Source organism: Lycium ferocissimum, chromosome 6 (genome assembly GCF_029784015.1).
Source record: "Lycium ferocissimum isolate CSIRO_LF1 chromosome 6, AGI_CSIRO_Lferr_CH_V1, whole genome shotgun sequence".
In the NCBI taxonomy this organism is placed as follows: domain Eukaryota; kingdom Viridiplantae; phylum Streptophyta; class Magnoliopsida; order Solanales; family Solanaceae; genus Lycium; species Lycium ferocissimum.
In genome coordinates, this window is record NC_081347.1 from 67,453,600 (window position 1) to 67,472,482 (window position 18,883).

The 18,883-nt window shown below is 35.0% G+C and overlaps 1 protein-coding gene across 1 annotated transcript; it reads left to right on the forward strand.

The window, feature by feature from the left end:
* Nucleotides 1-10,674: 10,674 nt before the first annotated feature.
* On the forward strand, nt 10,675-14,384 carry LOC132060944 (lysine histidine transporter 2-like). The gene is made up of 7 exons (XM_059453833.1): nt 10,675-10,929; nt 11,302-11,685; nt 12,443-12,839; nt 13,074-13,179; nt 13,282-13,373; nt 13,884-13,952; nt 14,055-14,384. The coding sequence occupies exons 1-7, from the start codon at nt 10,751-10,753 to the stop codon at nt 14,151-14,153; spliced, it is 1,326 nt and encodes a 441-aa protein (XP_059309816.1). The 5' UTR covers nt 10,675-10,750; the 3' UTR covers nt 14,154-14,384.
* The last annotated feature ends 4,499 nt before the right edge of the window (nt 14,385-18,883 follow it).

Here is an 18,883-nt window from a genome sequence, read left to right on the forward strand (position 1 = left end):
TGCAATTTTATTGGGGGTGGAGATATTTGGTTTTTGTGTATATATGTGTTTAGGACCCCCTAGACTTTTCTTTGCCAGAGTTCTTTTCCTGAGGGGTTTTATTTCTGTTGAAACTAGCATGCTTAGGTTGTTTGGGTAAGATAGAATAATTATGACTTAGATGGTAGTGGTTAATGAACTTATGGCATGGCATGTTTGAGATGTATTTTGATGAAAAATGACTACTCTCCAAAAAATTTGTATGTACTCGGAATGTGTTAGTGAATTGACATGCATATTTCTTTTTATGACATCTTGAGTATTGAGGTCTCATGTGTGATGAATGTTTTCTTGGGGAGTCACCTTGCTTAACGATCCTTATGCCATTGTGAGTGTGAGATGTTAGCATTTGTTCATGCACTGCTTTTGCAATCTACAACTTGTCTGGTTTGTCATGCTTGAATTCTAAGGATAGTTTGGTTGTTGAGATGATCTTAGGCTTTCTTTGTGTAAATTTGAAGCCACTTTGCCTTATAAGCCTTACCCGTTCATATATATAATCCCTAGTCTTCCTCTTTGAGCCTTTAACCTTTTCCTTGACTAGCCGCTAACCAACCCATACCCTTGTTTGAAATAGTTCCATCTTTGCACCCGTTTCCTCCTTGACACTATAAGAGAAAAAAGAGGCCAAAAGCCTAAGTTGGGGTGGTGTGAGTTACCTAGCTAGTAGAGGATTCGATGTGGTTATGTAGTTGTTGTAAATTCTTTATAAAAAAAGAGAAAAATTAGAAAATCATTGTGCAAAAAGATAGTTAATATGCAGTAGTTTGTTAAACCACATCGAAGTTGAAGAAGTAAAAAAAAAAAAGGGAGAAAGAAAGACAAATAAAGGAAGGAAAAATATAGTGTTCAAGGAGGGTGAGTCACTAATACCCAAAGATCTATCCTACTCATCCCTAAGCCTACATTACAAGCCGAGAAAAGTCCTAGTGTGATCACAGCCGAACCGTCCGAAGTTGATGGCATAGAAAATAAGGGCAAGCATATGGCATTTGCATTTGTAGTGTGTGAAATTCCTTGTGAGTGTGAGTGTTTCTCTCCTTCTTTGTATTTGTCCCATTTCTTCTTGTAAATATGTGTTTGGGACATTCTTTGGTCTTTGTGAGGCATAAAAGTTGAATGAAACGGTGAAAACAAGTGATTGCCCAAAGTAAAGTTTGTATATACATTGATAGTCCCAATAACTTTATGTCATGGATTGAAGCTTCATTGTTTATCGTAACATATTTTGAGTGATACATCTTGTTTTGAAATTGAGAGGGTCAATCGTGAGAAAAATGTGTGTTGGTAGTTCTTAGCCCAAATCATTGTAGACATTTTTACTTTGTTGCATCTAAACTTTTAGTTGAGTCATTTGTGTTGTTACTTTCTTGAGGACAAGCAAAGACTTTAAGTTGGGGGTGTTAATTGCCGCGTAATTTTGGCACGTTTGATGCATTTTGAAGATACGTTTTACTTGTTTTTAAGCAAGTTTGTGTTGTTTTGATGTGTTTGTTGTGTTTCAGGAAAGTAGGACCAAAAAGCAGACCAAGCAAAAATGTCAAAGTACAGTTGAGAAACTAAGCAAATGCGACGCATATGGAACATGCCGACGCAACGGCAAAGGCAGATGTGCAACATAAACATAGGGAATATTGTAGATGAAAGGCGGAAGAGAAATGCGATGCATCTCGGCAGATGTGTCAAGATTACCCGCATTCTCCATGATGATATGCATTGGAAAAAGATGGAAATGCATCGCATATCACCAAATGCGGTGGCATATGCGATGCAGACTTGCCGGCGGGATATTTTTGTCCAGATTTTGTGAACGACTTTTGGAGGCTTTAAATACATTTTTTAGGGTTTTTATTTCACTATTCATTGTCAGACTTTGTCTTTTGACTTGAGAGCATTGAATACTTTATTGTTTTGAAGCTTTTGAGACAGAATACAACTTTTTTATCTTCTTTATTCAATACGTAAGCATTATGAATTCTTTAATATTTTGTTGTTCGTTCTTCAATATGAGTAGCTAAATTTCATACTAGGGTCGTGAACCCGATGATGGGTGTTATGTGATTCGGAATTGGGAGTGATATAAGCATAATGGATTGTTAGGGTTTACTTATTCTTTATTTTTCAATGTTAGTTGATGGTTGCAAACATTAGCCTATACCATAAACCTTACTTTTTATTTGGAAAAATAAAGAAGAGTTTGGTAAGAACAAGTAACAAGAACTTGAGGCGTTAACCCTTGTTTAATAAATTCACTTAGGAATAGAGGATTTTACTTGGCACATATTAACCGTTCTTCATATCGACTTTTTATATTTGAGAAAATCATAAAGAGAAATATTCCTTAACTATTGGTAAATATTAGGCATTCAATTAGAGGTTAAGTGCATTCGTATAACGATCCATTAGAATTATATCAAGATTAATACCCATAGCATACACTTCATCAAAAGGGGGATACAACCTTGATTTCTTTAATTCATTCTATTAAAATCAAAAGCAAAATAGTTAGTAAACAATCTTTTACAAACTTAATGGGCATACGAAACTAGACCGCAAGAAAGTACTCAACTGCATTAGTAACCTTTTCACACCCTATTCCTTGTGGGATTCGATCCCAACCTAGTTGGGTTACTATATTTGACAACGTTCGCTTTACGCCATTTATTAGGTGTAATTTGAGCGTATCAAATTCTGGGTCACCCGCGTGACAGGCTAGATACTTACCACTATACTACAATATCAAGTTTGTATCAAATTTTGGATCACCCGCGTGACAAGCGGGAATACTTACCACTATACTACAATATCAAGTTTGTAAAAGATCGTTTGTTTACTAACTATTTTGCTTTTGATTATAACAGAATGAATTAAAGAAATCAATGTTGTGTCCCCCTTTTGATGAAGTGTATGCTATGGATATTGATCTTGATATAATTCTAATGGATCGTTGTACGAATGCACTTAACCTCTAATTGAATCCCTAATATTTCCCAATAGTTAAGGACTATTTCTCTTTATGATTTTCCCAAATATAAAAGAGTCGATATGAAGAACGGTTAATATGTGTCAAGTAAATTCCTCTTATTCCTAAGTGAATTTATTAAAGAAGGGTTAACACCCCGAGTTCTTGTTACTTGTTCTTACCAAACCCTTCTTTATTTTTCCAAATAAAGTAAGGTTTATGGCGTAAGTTAATGTTTGCAACAATCAACTAACATTGAAGAATAAAGAATAAGTAAACCCTAACAATCCATTATGCATATATCAATCCCAATTCCCAATCGCATAACACCCATCATTGGGTTCACGACCTTAGTATGAAATTTAACTACTCATATTGAAGAACAAACAATAAAATATTAAAGAATTCATAATGCTTACGTATTGAATAAAGTGTATTTAAAGCCTCCAAAAGTCGGGCACAAAATCCGGACAAGATACCTCGTCGGTACGTCTGTATCGCATATGCCACCGCATTTGGTGATATGTGACATATTTCCGTCTTTTTCCAACGCAGGTCATCATGGAGAATGTGGGTAATCTTGACACATCTGCGACACATTTCAGCAGATGCGTCGCATTCTCCTCCGCATTTCATCTGCCATATTCCCTATGTTTTTATTTCACATTTGCGCTTACCGCTGTGTCCGCATATGCCATATGCGATGCATTTGCCTACTTTCTCAACTACGCTTTGACATTTTTGCTTGGTCTTGGCTTTTGGTCCTACTTTTCCTGAAACAAAACAAAACACATCAAAATAACACAAACTTGCTTGAAAACAAGTAACTTATCGTCAAGAGGCATCAAATGTGCCAAAATTACGCGACACATCAGAAACACAACGAGCCTATCGAAGAAGAGGTGGTAGGAATGGTCCACCCTCTCAAATTGGATGATAAGGAGGTTATCAAGCCCGTGATGATCATCAAGATCAAGATGTTTGTCGAGATCATGAATTCTCTTTTAATGACTATGGAGGAGAACTGTATGGGAATCATGGGAACTATGGAAACATTGGGGATCGGGACACGAGTCTCAACTCCATTATGACATCTCTTCCAATCTTAGGGTGATCCCGGTGTGTTTCTTGAATGGATAATGCAATGTGACCTAATCTTCTTGACAAATGACATGTCCGAGGTGAAAAAAGCATCTTATGCCATTGCCCAATTCGAAGGATTCGCCTCTACATGGTGGAAAACTCAAGTGAAAGCTAGAAGGTTGCATGGATGGCCTATCACACCTAATTGGGAAGAGTTAAAGGTATATTGAAGCATAAATACGTCACCAAACGATACAAACAAGAGCAACTCAAAAAGGTATACACCTTGAGGCAAGATAAGAAGAGTGTGGAAGAATATTATGATGAGTTCCAACTTGTAAAAATGAGAATCGACTTTGAAGAGGATGGATTGAATTCTATGACTCGATTCTGAGCCGGGTTAAATAGAGAAATTGCTTCCCAAATGAGACTCTACAACTACAGAGACATTGATGAAACGCTTGAAGCGTCTATTAAGATAGATGAGGGTCTCAAAGAAGAAAAGATCAATAAGTCAAAAGGTTATGCAAGTTCATGGAAAAACAACAAGGAAAAAGGGACTTCTTCCTCCAATTGGCAAAAGAATAAGGCCCCCATGCAAGAATCCAAGAAGCCCTTTGTGAAGAATACTCAAGTTGAGAAGAAACCTCAAAATTTTGCTCCAAAAGTATGAGGTATGAAATCTAAACCGACCTGAGGTTATAAATGTCAAGGCTTCGGCCATATAGCAAGTGAATATGTCAATCGGAGAGCCTTTATTTTGAGAGAAACGGGTAGTGATGATGATGGAGAGAATGAGAAAGAAAATGATGAAGGTGATCATAAACATGGTGAACATGGGAGCGATGAAGAGAGAGATAATATAGAGGGCGACGGAGATGTCACCGTCCCAATTTGTTTAGCAAGGAAAGTGATGACATGTATGGCCAAGCTTCAAGAAAGGGAGATAACCATCCAGAATTATGTGGTGAGGAGAACGATGATAAGCAAGGCCATGGATGATCCTAGCCAATGGGAGAATCTTTTCCATGCTAAGTGTATTATTAATCAAAATGTGTATGTTATGATCATTGATAGTGGGAGTTGTGCAAATGTTGCAAGCACGACACTGGTTAACTTCTTAAAATTCCCCACCATCCCTCATGAATATCTTTACAAACTCTAATGGCTCAACGAATATGGTGCATTGAAGGTAGATCGACAAGCTATTATTAAATTCAAAGTGGGGAAGTACCAAAATGAAATCCTTTGCGATGTTGTTCCCATGCAAGCTTGTCACCTTCTACTTGGAAGACCTTGGCAATATGATAGGTCGACCAAACATGATGGGAGAACCAACCGGTATTTACTTGTATATAATGGGCTCACGCATGTGTTAAGTTCTATGTCACATTCACAAGTTGGGGAAGTTATACCAAAATTGGGGAGTTGAAGAAGAAGGGCAGGGTTGTACAAGGGAATAATGAAGGGAGTAATACTCAAGAGGGAAGTGAGAAAAAGAAAGAGTCAAGAAGAAAGGCTAAGTTGGCCCTCTTGGCAAATCTAGGGGAGATTAGGGAGGAGTTGGAGGAGCGACAACCGGTGATCCTCCTCACACATAGGGACTATGCTTTGCACACTAACGAACTAACCCTTTTTTTGCCTAGTTCTATTTCTTCTCTTTTGCGTGTTTATGATGATGTGTTCCCAACGGAACTCCCAAAGGGATTGCCACCCTTAAGGGTAATTAAGCATCAAATTGACTTTATCTCGGCGTCCCAATTGCCAAAAAAACTGGCTTAGAGAGCCAACCCGGATGATACCAAAGAGCTTCAAAAACAAGTAGATGAACTCCTTGAAAAGGGAGTTGTGCAAGAAAGTATGAGTCTATGTGCCGTACCCGTGATCTTGGTACCAAAAAAAGATGGAACATGGCGCATGTGTGTTGATTGCTGAGACATCAACAAAATCACGTTAAAGTATCACCATCCCATCCCTTGTCTTGATGACGTGCTTGAAAAATTGAACGGTTCATACATATTCTATAAGATTGATCTTATGAGCGGATACTATCAAATTCGGATGAAACCCGGAGATGAGTGGAAATGACATTCAACACCAAATTTGGTCTATATGAATAGTTGATGATGCCTTTCAGTCTCACTGATACTCCTAGTACTTTCATGCGCCTAATGAATCATGTGATGAAACCTTTTATTGGCAAATTCGTGGTTGTTTACTTTGATGATATATTGGTGTATAGTAGAACCATGGATGAGCATGTTGAGCAATTGAAATGTGTGTTTGAAGTACTTAGACAAGAACAACTTTATGCCAATGTGACTAAATGCTCTTTTTGTGTTGATAAAGTTATTTTCTTGGGGTTTGTCGTGAGTTCAAGGGGCGCTGAGGTTGATGAATCCAAAATAGACGCTATTAAGAATTGGCCAAGTCCTAAATCTATTGGTGATGTGAGAAGTTTTCATGGATTGGCTAGTTTCTATAAGTGATTTATTAAAAGATTTAGTACCATAGATGCTCCTTTGATCGAGGTAATCCGAAAGGATAAACCTTTTTCTTGGGGTGAGGAGCAAGCAAAGGCTTTTGAAACTTTGAAATAAATGCTTAGCGCTGCACTGTTGTTGCAATTATTCGATTTTGATAAAATCTTTGAAATTGAATGTGATGCTAGTAAAGTAGGTATTGGTGCCGTTTTGATGCAAGACCAAATATCCATTGCCTATTTTAGTGAAAAGCTTAAGGATGCAACGTTGAATTAATCCACCTGTGATCTTGAATATTAGAGCTTTGGATAGTTGATAACACTACTTGTGGCCTAAAGAGTTTGTGATTAGGACCGACCATGAGTCCTTAAAACACCTTAAGGCCCAAGGTAAGTTGAATAAAAGGCATGCCAAGTGGGTTGAATTCCTTGAAACTTTCCCTTATGTAATCCAATACAAAAAGGGAAAGGACAATGTAGTGGCGGATGCCTTATCAAGGAAACATGTTTTGATTAATAAGTTGTCTTCCAAATTGATGGGTTTTGAAAGCTTGAAGACATTGTATCCCGAGGACACCGTCTTTGTGAAATTCTTTCTAGAATGCGAAGAATGGGAAAGGGCAAGGTAGATTAGGGATAGGTCTTCTACTCCCTATTCAAAGTTTGATGGTTTCTTGTTCAAGAACAAACGACTATGTGTGCCCATGAGCTCTTGGAGGGAACTATTTGTGAGGGAGGCACACAATGGAGTATTAATGGGACACTTTGGGATTAATAAAACCTTGAGAATTCTAGAGGAGCAATTTTATTGGCCCAATATGCATAGGGATGTTACTAAGATTTGTGGTCAATGCATTGAGTGCCATGGTGCTAAGTCTAGGATCCTTCCCCATGGATTGTATACCCCTCTCCCCACCCAAAACGACCTTGGCTTGATATCTCAATGGATTTTGTGATGGTGCCGAGGACCGAAAGGGGCAAAGATAGTATTTTTGTTGTTGTTGATCGATTTTCGAAATGGCTCACTTCATTGCATGTCATAAGATTGATGGCGCATCTCATGTTGCATATTATTTATTGAGCATGTAGTAAAATTGCATGGTATTCCAAAAACCATAGTGAGCAATAGGGATCCCAAATTCCTTAGCCACTTTTGGAAAGAATTGCGGGGATGACTTGATACTAAATTGTTGTTTTCTACCTCTTGTCACCCGCAAACCAATGGCCAAACCGAGGTTATGAATAGGACCTTAGATTCTATGCTTAGGACCATGGTTAAGGGAAAATTAGCATCTTGGGAAGATCAATTGCCTTTAGTTGAATTTGCTTACAATAGAGTCATTCATAGCACTATTGGCATGTCCCCATTTGAAGTGGTTTATGGCTTTAACCCCTTAAGCCCTTTAGATCTAACCCTTTTGTCTCAAGATGTTGTGTTGAGTTTAGATGGAAACAAAAGGGCTGAGGCCATGAAGAAATTGCATAAGAAGGTGAGACTTCACTTTGAGAAGAAAATCCAAGAAACGGTTAAGAGAGCAAACAAAGGCCGCAAGAGAGTTGTGCTTGAACCAGGAGATTGGGTTTGGGTTTCGCAAGGAGAGGTTTTCCAACAAAAGGAAGACCAAGTTGATGCCTAGAGGAGATGGTCCATTTGAGGTGATTGAGCAGCTCAATGACAATACATACAAGATTGATCTTCCCCCGGAATATCAAGTCCATAACACTTTCAATGTGTGTGACCTCTCTCCAATGGATGTGATGATGATGATGACCACTTAAGTTTGAGGACAAATTCTTTTCAAGAAGGGGAGAATGATACAACCCAAGTTGCATCAAGGCCCTTTACTAGAAGTCAAGCTTGTGAGCTCCAAAACATGCAAGGGTTGTTCATGAAGAGGGATATGCTTGAGTACACTTTTGAGCCTTACCATGGGTCCCAAGTCCAACTATTGATAACGATTGCATGGGTGAATAAAGGAGAGAATGAAGGGCATCAAAAGGGCTGTTTGAGTAAAGAGGTGGCTATGCATGCAAATAAGGCCATTGCTTAAATTGAAGATTTCAACAAAAGGGAGACTAACCAAACAAGGCCCTTACTTCATTAACGGTAGAAATGTAATAGCTCATTTGTCTTTGTCTATCTAGTATAAGTAGTAGTTCTCTTATTTTGAAGACTTAGATTATGTTGATTATTGAAATTGTAAAACTCTTGAGAGTTGAGTGTCTGCTAAAGCTTGTGATTGTGAGAATTGTTGAGAGGTTAGTTGCTTGGGACGTTTGTTTCCCTCGAGGTCAACTTAGGAGTTTGGTGCTTCTTTTGTGCTTAGTTTGGAGGTCTTAGTTATCTAAAGAACTTCGGTTGCCAAATTAGGTTTTTAGTTGTGTCAATCTATTTATCTTTCTTGTTTCTTATCTTTATTCTTGTTTTCCATATCCGTTCTTGTATCAAAGTGAATAAGAATATGAGTTCAACAAGTATAGAAATATACTTATAAAACTTAATATTAACACCAAGAAAAAGTCCAAAGAACTAAAATTCCGAAAAATTCTATTAGCATTGAATTTTTCAGAGTATTAAAACTTAATATCAAAACCAAGAAAAAGTCCAAAGGACTAAAATTCCGAAACGCATTCTTTTAGCATAGAATTCTTCAAGCATTAAGAGAAAATTATGGACAGGTTTGTTCCAACAACTTTTACAAAATAAATAAATAAATAAAAATTGACCATTTCAAATTAAAGTTCTACATCCCATTTATTTAGTGTTTTGGTTTCTTATTTGGTATTTCCTTTGTCTCATGTTAAATTTATACTTTTTATAAATAACTTTAGGGATATTTCATTCATTTTATTAGAAAAAATGCTTACTAACACTTTTTTGCCAAACACATTAACTGCTTATTAGTAATTTCAACACTTCTATCGAAACATGTGTATTATATATGTATAAAATCATCTTCAACACCTAAAAGTGTTTTCAGCTAATTCAAAGGGCTCTAAATCCTTTCACTTAATATGGAAAGAATGGACTAATTGTTTGAAAGGACAATGAAAAGATGAAAAATTATAAAAATAAATTAACCTGATATTTGTTGTCTTTCTTTCATTAGCTTGATGTATGAGAATATAATTTCTCATTAAAGTGTTCGTAGTAAAAAGTGTGAATTTTATTTGCAATTTGGACCAAAGAGATAAGCTTTATCCTAACTGCCTTTGTTATATATGACTGTACGAAGCAGATTTTGTTCTGAAAAAGAGTTTTTTCTTAATGCAAAAGTACAACGTCATTTCCTATATTTAGGGAAACTCTTTCCCAAAAAGAAATAATGCCCGTTTTTGGTGGCTTATTTTATAGAAGAAGAAAAGGTGAAAAACATTATGCATGCAGTTATAACAAAAAAAGAGATGAAAGCGTAAAATTTAATTTGTGGTTACTTGGTTCAAACATATGCGAAAATTATGGTTACTTGATTCAAACATATGCCCCAAAAATTGCGTTTACTTGATTCAAAGTTGAACAAACTCCATTAAAATTTAATTTTATTACTTTCAATCATTAATTTAGCAAAAACAAAAATACTATTTTTATGAAAGCCTAATAATTTATTTTCTTATTTAATTAAACCTATAAAATGCGACTTTTAAATATTGGGAAGACATGTTAAGTTTGTTTTCTTTAACTATTATGATTTTAACCGTAATTTTTTTTAAAAAGAAAAGGAAAAATAAAACTTCTTTACAATAACTTTTTACCTATAATAGCAACATCCATCAACATAATAGTACACTATACATGGTTGTTGGCCATCATTAATGTACGATTTATATTACTTTGTGAATATAATATTTGGATAGATTGTATTGTTTGTTATGATTTAATAATATTGTTATTGTTTGATTTATTGTATATCGCACTGCACAATAAGTGATAAGTTCAATATTAAAATACTCTTACCTACTGTCAATATTAAATTTGTCAAAAATTACTTGTTAAATAATTTAGGATAATTTGATTTTTGTAAATTTATCAGTAATTTTTTATATTTATCTCACTTCCAACATACTACAGTCTCTGCCTATATATTTGAGAAGTGCATCCTTAATCACTCATATTCTTCAGTCTGTTAACAAGGAATTAGTACTCAAAAGACTAGAAAACAAACGGAAAAGAGATCTAGATCAGAATGACAGATTCAGAGAGGAAAAGATCGGAGGGGGTCAAAATCAATAAGGATGCTGATGATTGGCTACCAATCACATCATCGAGGACTGCAAAGTGGTACTATTCGGCTTTTCACAATGTCACAGCTATGGTTGGTGCTGGTGTTCTTACCCTCCCTTATGCCATGTCTCAAATGGGCTGGTATGTATTTTTACTATCTTTTCACTCAAATAGATCTAGGACAAATTTTGTGGATCAATTAAATCATTATTTTTACTCGAATAATGTTTACTATGAACTTTTCAATTCAATATATATATATATATTCACAGTGCTAGTACTATCATCAGTCACAAACTATAGATCTTAAATTTGGTTTTGATGCCGATTCGTTTTATTTTTACTTACACTTAATTACTTCTTATACATGAAAAACAAATTTGACAACATGTATAGCACTTTTTCAAGTATTATGAGTTCAAATTATTCCTTTTTCATGCAAGGGGTTACTAGCCATCTAATCTAGTGATGTACTATTAATTAATTTTATATGTACTATATTTCTTATAACAGGGCTTGGGGAGGCGTAGTAATGGTAGTATCATGGGTGGTAACATTATATACCTTATGGCAAATGGTGGAGATGCATGAGATGGTACCGGGACAAAGACTTGACAGGTACCACGAGTTAGGCCAGGCGGCTTTTGGTGAAAAACTTGGGTTGTATATTGTGGTTCCTCAGCAGCTTACGGTGGAAATTGGAGTGAACATATTGTACATGGTCACTGGCGGCAAATCCCTCAAGAAGATTTATGATACAGCTTGTCCTAGTTGCAGGCCTTTGAGGACCACCTATTTCATCTTGATATTTAGTTCTGTTCATTTCTTCCTTTCTCATTGCCCTAATTTCAACTCCATCTCTTTTGTCTCCTTCTTGGCTGCCCTCACGTCGCTTAGGTAATTACATTTAATTGTCATTTCTTTTCAATTTAATGTATCATGACTATATTTTTTACGTTGTCAGGTCATTTAACTATTTTAATTGTTCATAAAAAGTTAGATTCATAGTGTGAAAATTAGTATGACAGATTACATGCTACAAGTTAAAAGTGTGATAATAGCATAGAAATTATTTGCACTTACCATATATATAAAATTATAAATATTCCTTTTATAGGGTAATGTTTGTTCACTAACAATAGATTTAAGGAATAACAATTTAATTTATTCCTACAAAAAATCTGGTGGTAAAAGAATTTTTACTAATTACATGTAAGTGCTCATAGTGAGTGAGGTTAATAATTTTAAAAATAAGATAGATTACCTATTACAATATGGTAAACTGGTAGTAGTATAATTTTCGTCCATTTTCTTTTCGATTGACTAACTTGGTTATAAATTGAACTGTCTTTTTGTTCTTTTGTTCCTTCGATATCATCCATTTCAAAAAAAGAAAAAAAAAAGAAAAAAAAAAGGAGACACTCTGTAATACCAGTACTAAGTATGTTAAAGGGCTGTCCGATGCACTATGCGTGGGATTCAGGGAAGGGCTGAACCACAAGAGTCTATTATACGCAGCCTTATCCTATATTTCTGCAAGAGGCTGTCTCCACAGCTCGAACCTTTGACCTCCTAGTCACAGGACATCAACTTTACCAGTACCAAGTATGTTATTGATAGAAATTAATCGTTTTTTTTTTTTTCATGTCTGCAGTTATTCAACTATAGGTTGGGGAGCATCAGTACACAGAGGAATAAACCCATCAATTACTGATTACAGTCCAAGGTCTTCAACAACTGTAGGGAGAGTGTTTGGTGCTTTTCATGCTTTGGGGGAAGTTGCTTTTGCATATGCTGGCCATAATGTGGTCTTGGAAATTCAAGCAACTATGCCTTCTACTCCTGAAAAACCATGCAAGAAACCTATGTGGAAAGGAGTTATTGTTGCTTATATTATTGTGGCTATATGTTATTTTCCAGTTGCTTTTCTTGGTTATGCATCTTTTGGAAGAACTGTGGAGAGTAATATTTTGATCTCCCTAGAGAAACCTGCTTGGCTTATTATCATGGCTAACGCCTTCGTCGTCATTCATGTTATTGGAAGCTATCAGGTCAAACTTCTTTTATTATTCAGCACTTAGCTCACTGATCCGCCTAATCTGGACCACTAAAAAAGAAGCGTTCCCTTATTATTATCAGAAGTTCTTCTATTCTTAGGGTGAAGTAGTTTTATTTGTTCCATATTCCTTGGGTGGTACCCTTATTGTTTCTTTATTGTGATGATAATCGAGAAATTTTGGAGGATCCATAACGATTTTATTTGCTTGATATATATATATTTTCAGATTTTTGCTATGGGTGTGTTTGACATGGCCGAATCTTACTTGGTGAAAGTAAAGAAATACACTCCATGTACAATGCTACGAATTATTGTTCGGACTACTTATGTTGGTATGTCAACATTCCACTATTTTTATGTTGATTATTAGAGTATTAAGATTTGCTCAATATATAAAGCCATCACTTATCGTTCTATTATTTTGTATTGTGCAGCCATAACATTGTTCCTTGGAATGACATTTCCATTCTTCAGTGGACTACTTGGTTTCTTTGGAGGATTTGCATTTGCCCCTACTACCTACTTTGTAAGCCAAAGACCTCGTATATTACTTTTTACCGATCTCCTATAATTAAAAAAAAAAGAAAAGGAAAAGGGTCATATATACTCATAGTATATATATACTCCCATAGTACCTGAAAATAGTAGTACCTATCCTACGTTATACTATTTGATGGTCCTTATCCCTGTTGTTACCATTTTTAATATATCTACTCCCGCATCTAACAACTCATTTTCCAAGGATACGTGACAAGATCTTAATGTGTCGTGGGAAACTGAGCCTTTAGATACAAGGGTAAATATGTTAAAAATGATGATGGCAGGGGTATAAGGACCATCGAATATTATGACGGAGGATAGGTACAACTATTTTCGGGTAGTACAGGGGTATATATGACCTCTTTCTGTAAAAATAAAAAAAAATAAAAAAATAAAAAAATAAAATAAAAAAAGGCATAGAACTAGAATAACATTAGCGACCGACCATAAAACCAAATTTCTCAAATATTGACGTGACGTTTCTCTATTGTTGCAGCTTCCTTGTATCATTTGGCTTGCCATCTACAAACCTAAAAGGTTTTCTTTCTCTTGGTTCACAAATTGGGTATGTTACAAAAAAAAAACTTACACATTCTTTCGAGAAATTTATGAACTTTATTGGTTCTATTGTTGATAATATTATTTTGTCTTTGTTTCTCTTACGCAGATATGCATCATAATTGGTGTTCTTTTGATGATTTTAGCTCCCTTGGGCGCCTTAAGGCATATCATACTGGAAGCCAAACATTACAAGTTCTATTCTTGATTGTAGGGTCATTTGAGAATTAATTTTAAAATAATACTAACAAATAAATTTCCTCGTGACAAAGGATTGTTAGTATTTGTTGGACGACGTTTTAAATGTCTATCTATTTTAGTTTAATTATTGTATTAGTATTTAATGTAATTTTCCATATCAGACCATTATTCTTAGTGGATATTTGGTTTATATTTGGCGATTATTTGAAATATTCCATTCGCTGATACATATATGATCAACTCTCTTAGCAGCTTGCCACAATTTATAATCGTGGTTATTACACACTAATATATATGCCCGCACTTTAATTACGCCCTTCTTTCTATAAAAATGAAGACGTTTATAAATAGCATCCATTTGAGTTAATTCACAAATGTGAATTTAGAGAAGATACTGCTATATATATATATATGCATGATTTATTTAATTTTTTTATCTATTTAAAAAATATTTAAAGAGTATTAAAATATATAGACCGCATATTAAACTAAAGTTACATTAAAAGAACCTGGCTTTTACCAAGAAAAAATATTGGTGTTTTAACAGGACTTTAAGGTCGAGATCATCAACGACCTCAAGGATTTATCGGCCCAACATTAGTAGTTGTGATAGAACTCTGACCCATTTGTGTCGGCCCAAACATATATAACCTTTCCTTTCATTCATTCTTCAATGAGTTAATGGTCAAAAAGTACCATCAACAAACTTTTTTACGTAGATTTTTTATAATCATTTGCAGTGTCGCAGATAATTAATTATCACCAACATTATTTTAAACAACACCTCGAACTATATGTGTTATTCTTCCTATGTAAACGATAGTGATAATTCAGGTAGGAAAAGTGAACAATTAATAGTTGAGGTGTGTTTTAATAAATAGCTGGTGATAGTTCAAGTATGAAACTCGTACAGCTGATAGTTCAGGTAGAAAACTCACGAGAAGTGATAGTTCAGATGACCATTATCTCTTCTTCAATTCAAAATTTTCATCATCAAATTTTAGTATATAGATGTATTCTCCCCCGGTACAATCGCCAACAGAAAATACGGATCACCACTTTGTACCATGAAACTCTGATCACATGATGAAACTTTGAAAGAAATTTTCTTGATTTTTCTATTTGCTTTGATTTTTTAATGAAGAGAGAATATTCACTTCATATATACCAGCGCTCGTGTGTGGCGTACAAAAAAAAAAGGATTATCTATTAGATACTTTGATAACCATTCTACAATGGTATAACTAATTGAATGTAAATGATTACATGATGTACCCATCAAACATGAAAGAAAACAACGAAATTTTAAATTCAAAAAAAGAAGTGAAAGAGCACTTAGATTACGGAGAAAAGACAAAAGTATGATATATAATAGAAAAATAGATTTTCATTTCATTATAATGTTGCTGAAAAAAAAGTTGTTTTCTAATCATTACAATATAGTTGTTATGTTAAATGCATTAATCGCTCTAGAATAAAAAATAAAAAAAACAAAACAAAACAAAAAATTACAACCAGAATAATAACAAAGCAGGACAGATATAATACTCCTAATATAGCATGACTTCTATGTTCTAGCTTACTGAGGACATAAATTTAAATAAAAGGTTATGGAGGACACGAATTAGGGTAGAAGACTAGTAGGTAGTAGAGTATTATCTCGCTTATCCTCTCATACTAGTAGTCGCAAACTGTCAATGGGATTGAGCCGGACAAAACCTAACCGAGAAACACAGGCCACCATCGATCCGGCATGGTCCTGGCTAAGGGGGTTAGGGGCTGGGCTAGGTGGGATTTATTAGGGAGATGGGCTGGACAAGGTGGACAGCCCGGTAGCCCGGGGGCACCGACTCGGCCGGACCCACTTCAATTTTTTTTTTAATTTTTTTAAAAGAAGCTAAAATTATCAGCTAATAGCCAAATAAATCTTACGTCATATAACAATTATCAACTATTATACAGAACATATAGATTTGTAATACTACCGTTTGAAGTTTGATCTGTTGGAAGCTGGACTGCATTTACAACAGCTAGCTTCTTTAATTGGACAACGACTAAATTTTGTTTTTTGGGTTAGTAAATATATCATAGATGTAAATGTTAATTTTATTATTATTAGTAAATGAAAATATCTATTTTAGTATAAAAACCAAAACTCAGCCTGGCCCACTAACTAAAACCCGGCCCTGCCCGATTAGCCCGCATATGTGTATCTCCAAACATTTTGGAGATAAATACCAATTAGAAGGTCTGAGACGACCCAGAAAGCACTTGATCATATCATGATCTAATTTGTAAGCCTACTTGGGTCTTGAGTATTTACTTGTAAGAACAGAATTCTTTGTTTTGTAATGGATAGTTGCAACTCCGTAAAGAAAATAAAGTAATAGTAAAGCAAAGTCATAGTAAAATACAACGATTTTTCTAAAGTGGGTACCCCCTATTTGGGTAGAGGCTGGGCCACCTTTTCCCCCCCTGGCCGGCCCCGGCTCGGCCCCCTTAACTATGACCCCGACCGGCCCCGTGTGTGGCCACGTTTCGCGTGTCCCGGCCCGGCCCACTTGACAGGTTTAAGTAGTCGTAGTATTACTCATGTAGTTTCTTGTCCTTCGATATTTGTTACTTATGTTGTTTCTTATATTTCTTGTAGTTACTGTTCCTCTTTCTTAAGTGCTTTGATGTGGTTTTTTCACTTCGGTTATTTATTTTTCTGACGTGTTTTGAGTTGGTTTTTTTAAGCCGAGGGTCTATCGGAAACGACTTATCTACCTCTCAATGATAGGGGTAAGGTCTGCGTACACTCTATTTTCTGTAAACTCCATTTATGAGACTACTGTCACGTCCTTAGTCTTCAACTAAGCGCACGTGCGGCACTTGACAACTCACTCACGTTCTTGCACAACTTGCTCACGATCTTGCTATGCCAAGTCACCTTTAGACATACATTCAAGATCGCTAAGGGAATAGTAGGTGAATAAGATAAGAAATTTGCTAGCGAAGGTTTTTTATTACAGAAGACTTTATTGATTTTTTCTTGATAGTTCTGAATGAATGACCCTATTTATACTACTTTCACTCCAGGATAAAGATGTAAATAATAATTATTATACGTGTTCCTACATATTTACAACAAGCCCTATTTTAAATCTATACAATAACTGCATCTTTATTCTACGACTTTCATTAATCCTTATGTTGCTCTAATACTTTCCATTTAAATCTCCATATTTTCTTAACCTTCTTATATAACCAAATTTTCCACGTAAAGATCCACATGTGCCTTCATACCTGCTAAAATAGCTTTACCGCCATTTAGGTGGCATGACGACGTATGTCATCACACTACACTGAGTATGTTGTTGTTGTGGTGGTGGTATAGCACGACTTCTGTAAAATCAAAACAAATTAAGAAGTAACATGAAGTTGACCACTATCCAATATCAATAAATGAGGCGATAATGACAATCTAATATAGTCTAAATTTCATCATATAACTAAACTAAAAAAAATATTTAAAGACATTGTTGTCGGAGTGTTTAATCATTTCAAATATGTAGGAAAACATTATTGGGCTCCACATCATACACACCCTTAGTTATTAATTTGACAAAAAATTAAAATATTTTAAAATCTTTAGACCTTAGTTATCAATTTTGCGAAAAGATAATAGTAGTTTAAAATCCTTGAAATGCATCTCAAGTATACAGCTTATGTCAGAAACATAAATATAGTTGCAAAAGAGAAGGAAACAATTGTTTTCTATAGTTATTTCTTGGAAGAGCCTTTAGTAATGTTGGGCCTGAAGGCTTACAGTTATATCCACTTTTGGGACCGTCATTTAACTTATGCCAGTTTTGTGATAATATTTTTGCAAGTTTACTCGCTTCGGAGGCAGTCGCGTCTGAAGCATTTTCAGATATTTGCGTTGAAAGTGTGGCTTTGTGAAGGCCAAACATTAGATGTTTTCGCCTAAATTGCCAAGGCAAAGTTCAGACATTTTTTACTGAGATGCATGTAAAAATTGGTCAGAATTTCAGTTATGTGTGTCTGAATCTTTTTTGTCAGACATGATTTTTTCATTTTTTTGTGCGGAGTGCCCTTCAAATGCACTAGTCTTCAATTTTTGCCCCTCAAATTGTTGGTCTTTAATTTTTACCCTTCGCGTAAAACTCGTAGGTTCCGGGTTCGAACCCTCGCTCAGTCAAAAATTTTAAAAAATTTCGCCAGGTAGAACTTGGATTCGCAAGGTAGAGTTTGTAACACCTCGTATCTTAGAACTCATGTTAGGCTCGTAACGTTAGAGTTTTAGAGAAAAATTTGAAAGTTTGTACGTATTACGAAAGTGGTTGACCAGCCTACTTCGGTCACCTGTAACTCATTGATTAGTTGATAATTTGAGAAAAATTAAAACATGAAAGTTGTAGCCCTTTGGAATATGTTGACACCCAATTTTTGCCCTCTGTATTTAAAAACTAACTTCTTTAGACTTTCTAGTAATTAAATAGCACAAAATACTGTTTTTATACATTTTTAACTTTAATATAATTTATTGATGATTGTCCTTATTTTTAAATAATAGGAATTTTTATCAATTTATTTTCATTTTTAAAAAATTATTTTGTTACGGTTGTTTGTATATAAACAACATGCTAATATAGTTTTACTTCAATTAATTAGCATGTCTCCTTAATTCAAAACACATTTTTTTCTTTATTCACGAAATTACCTTAAATATAT

Excerpts from the sequence above, each read along its gene's own strand:
- LOC132060944 (XM_059453833.1), top strand. The coding sequence starts at position 10,751 with ATGACAGATTCAGAGAGGAAAAGATCGGAGGGGGTCAAAATCAATAAG. Across the intron at positions 13,180-13,281 it reads TGTTCGGACTACTTATGTTG|CCATAACATTGTTCCTTGGA; the intron begins GTATGTCAACAT and ends TGTATTGTGCAG. Across the intron at positions 13,374-13,883 it reads TTGCCCCTACTACCTACTTT|CTTCCTTGTATCATTTGGCT; the intron begins GTAAGCCAAAGA and ends CTATTGTTGCAG.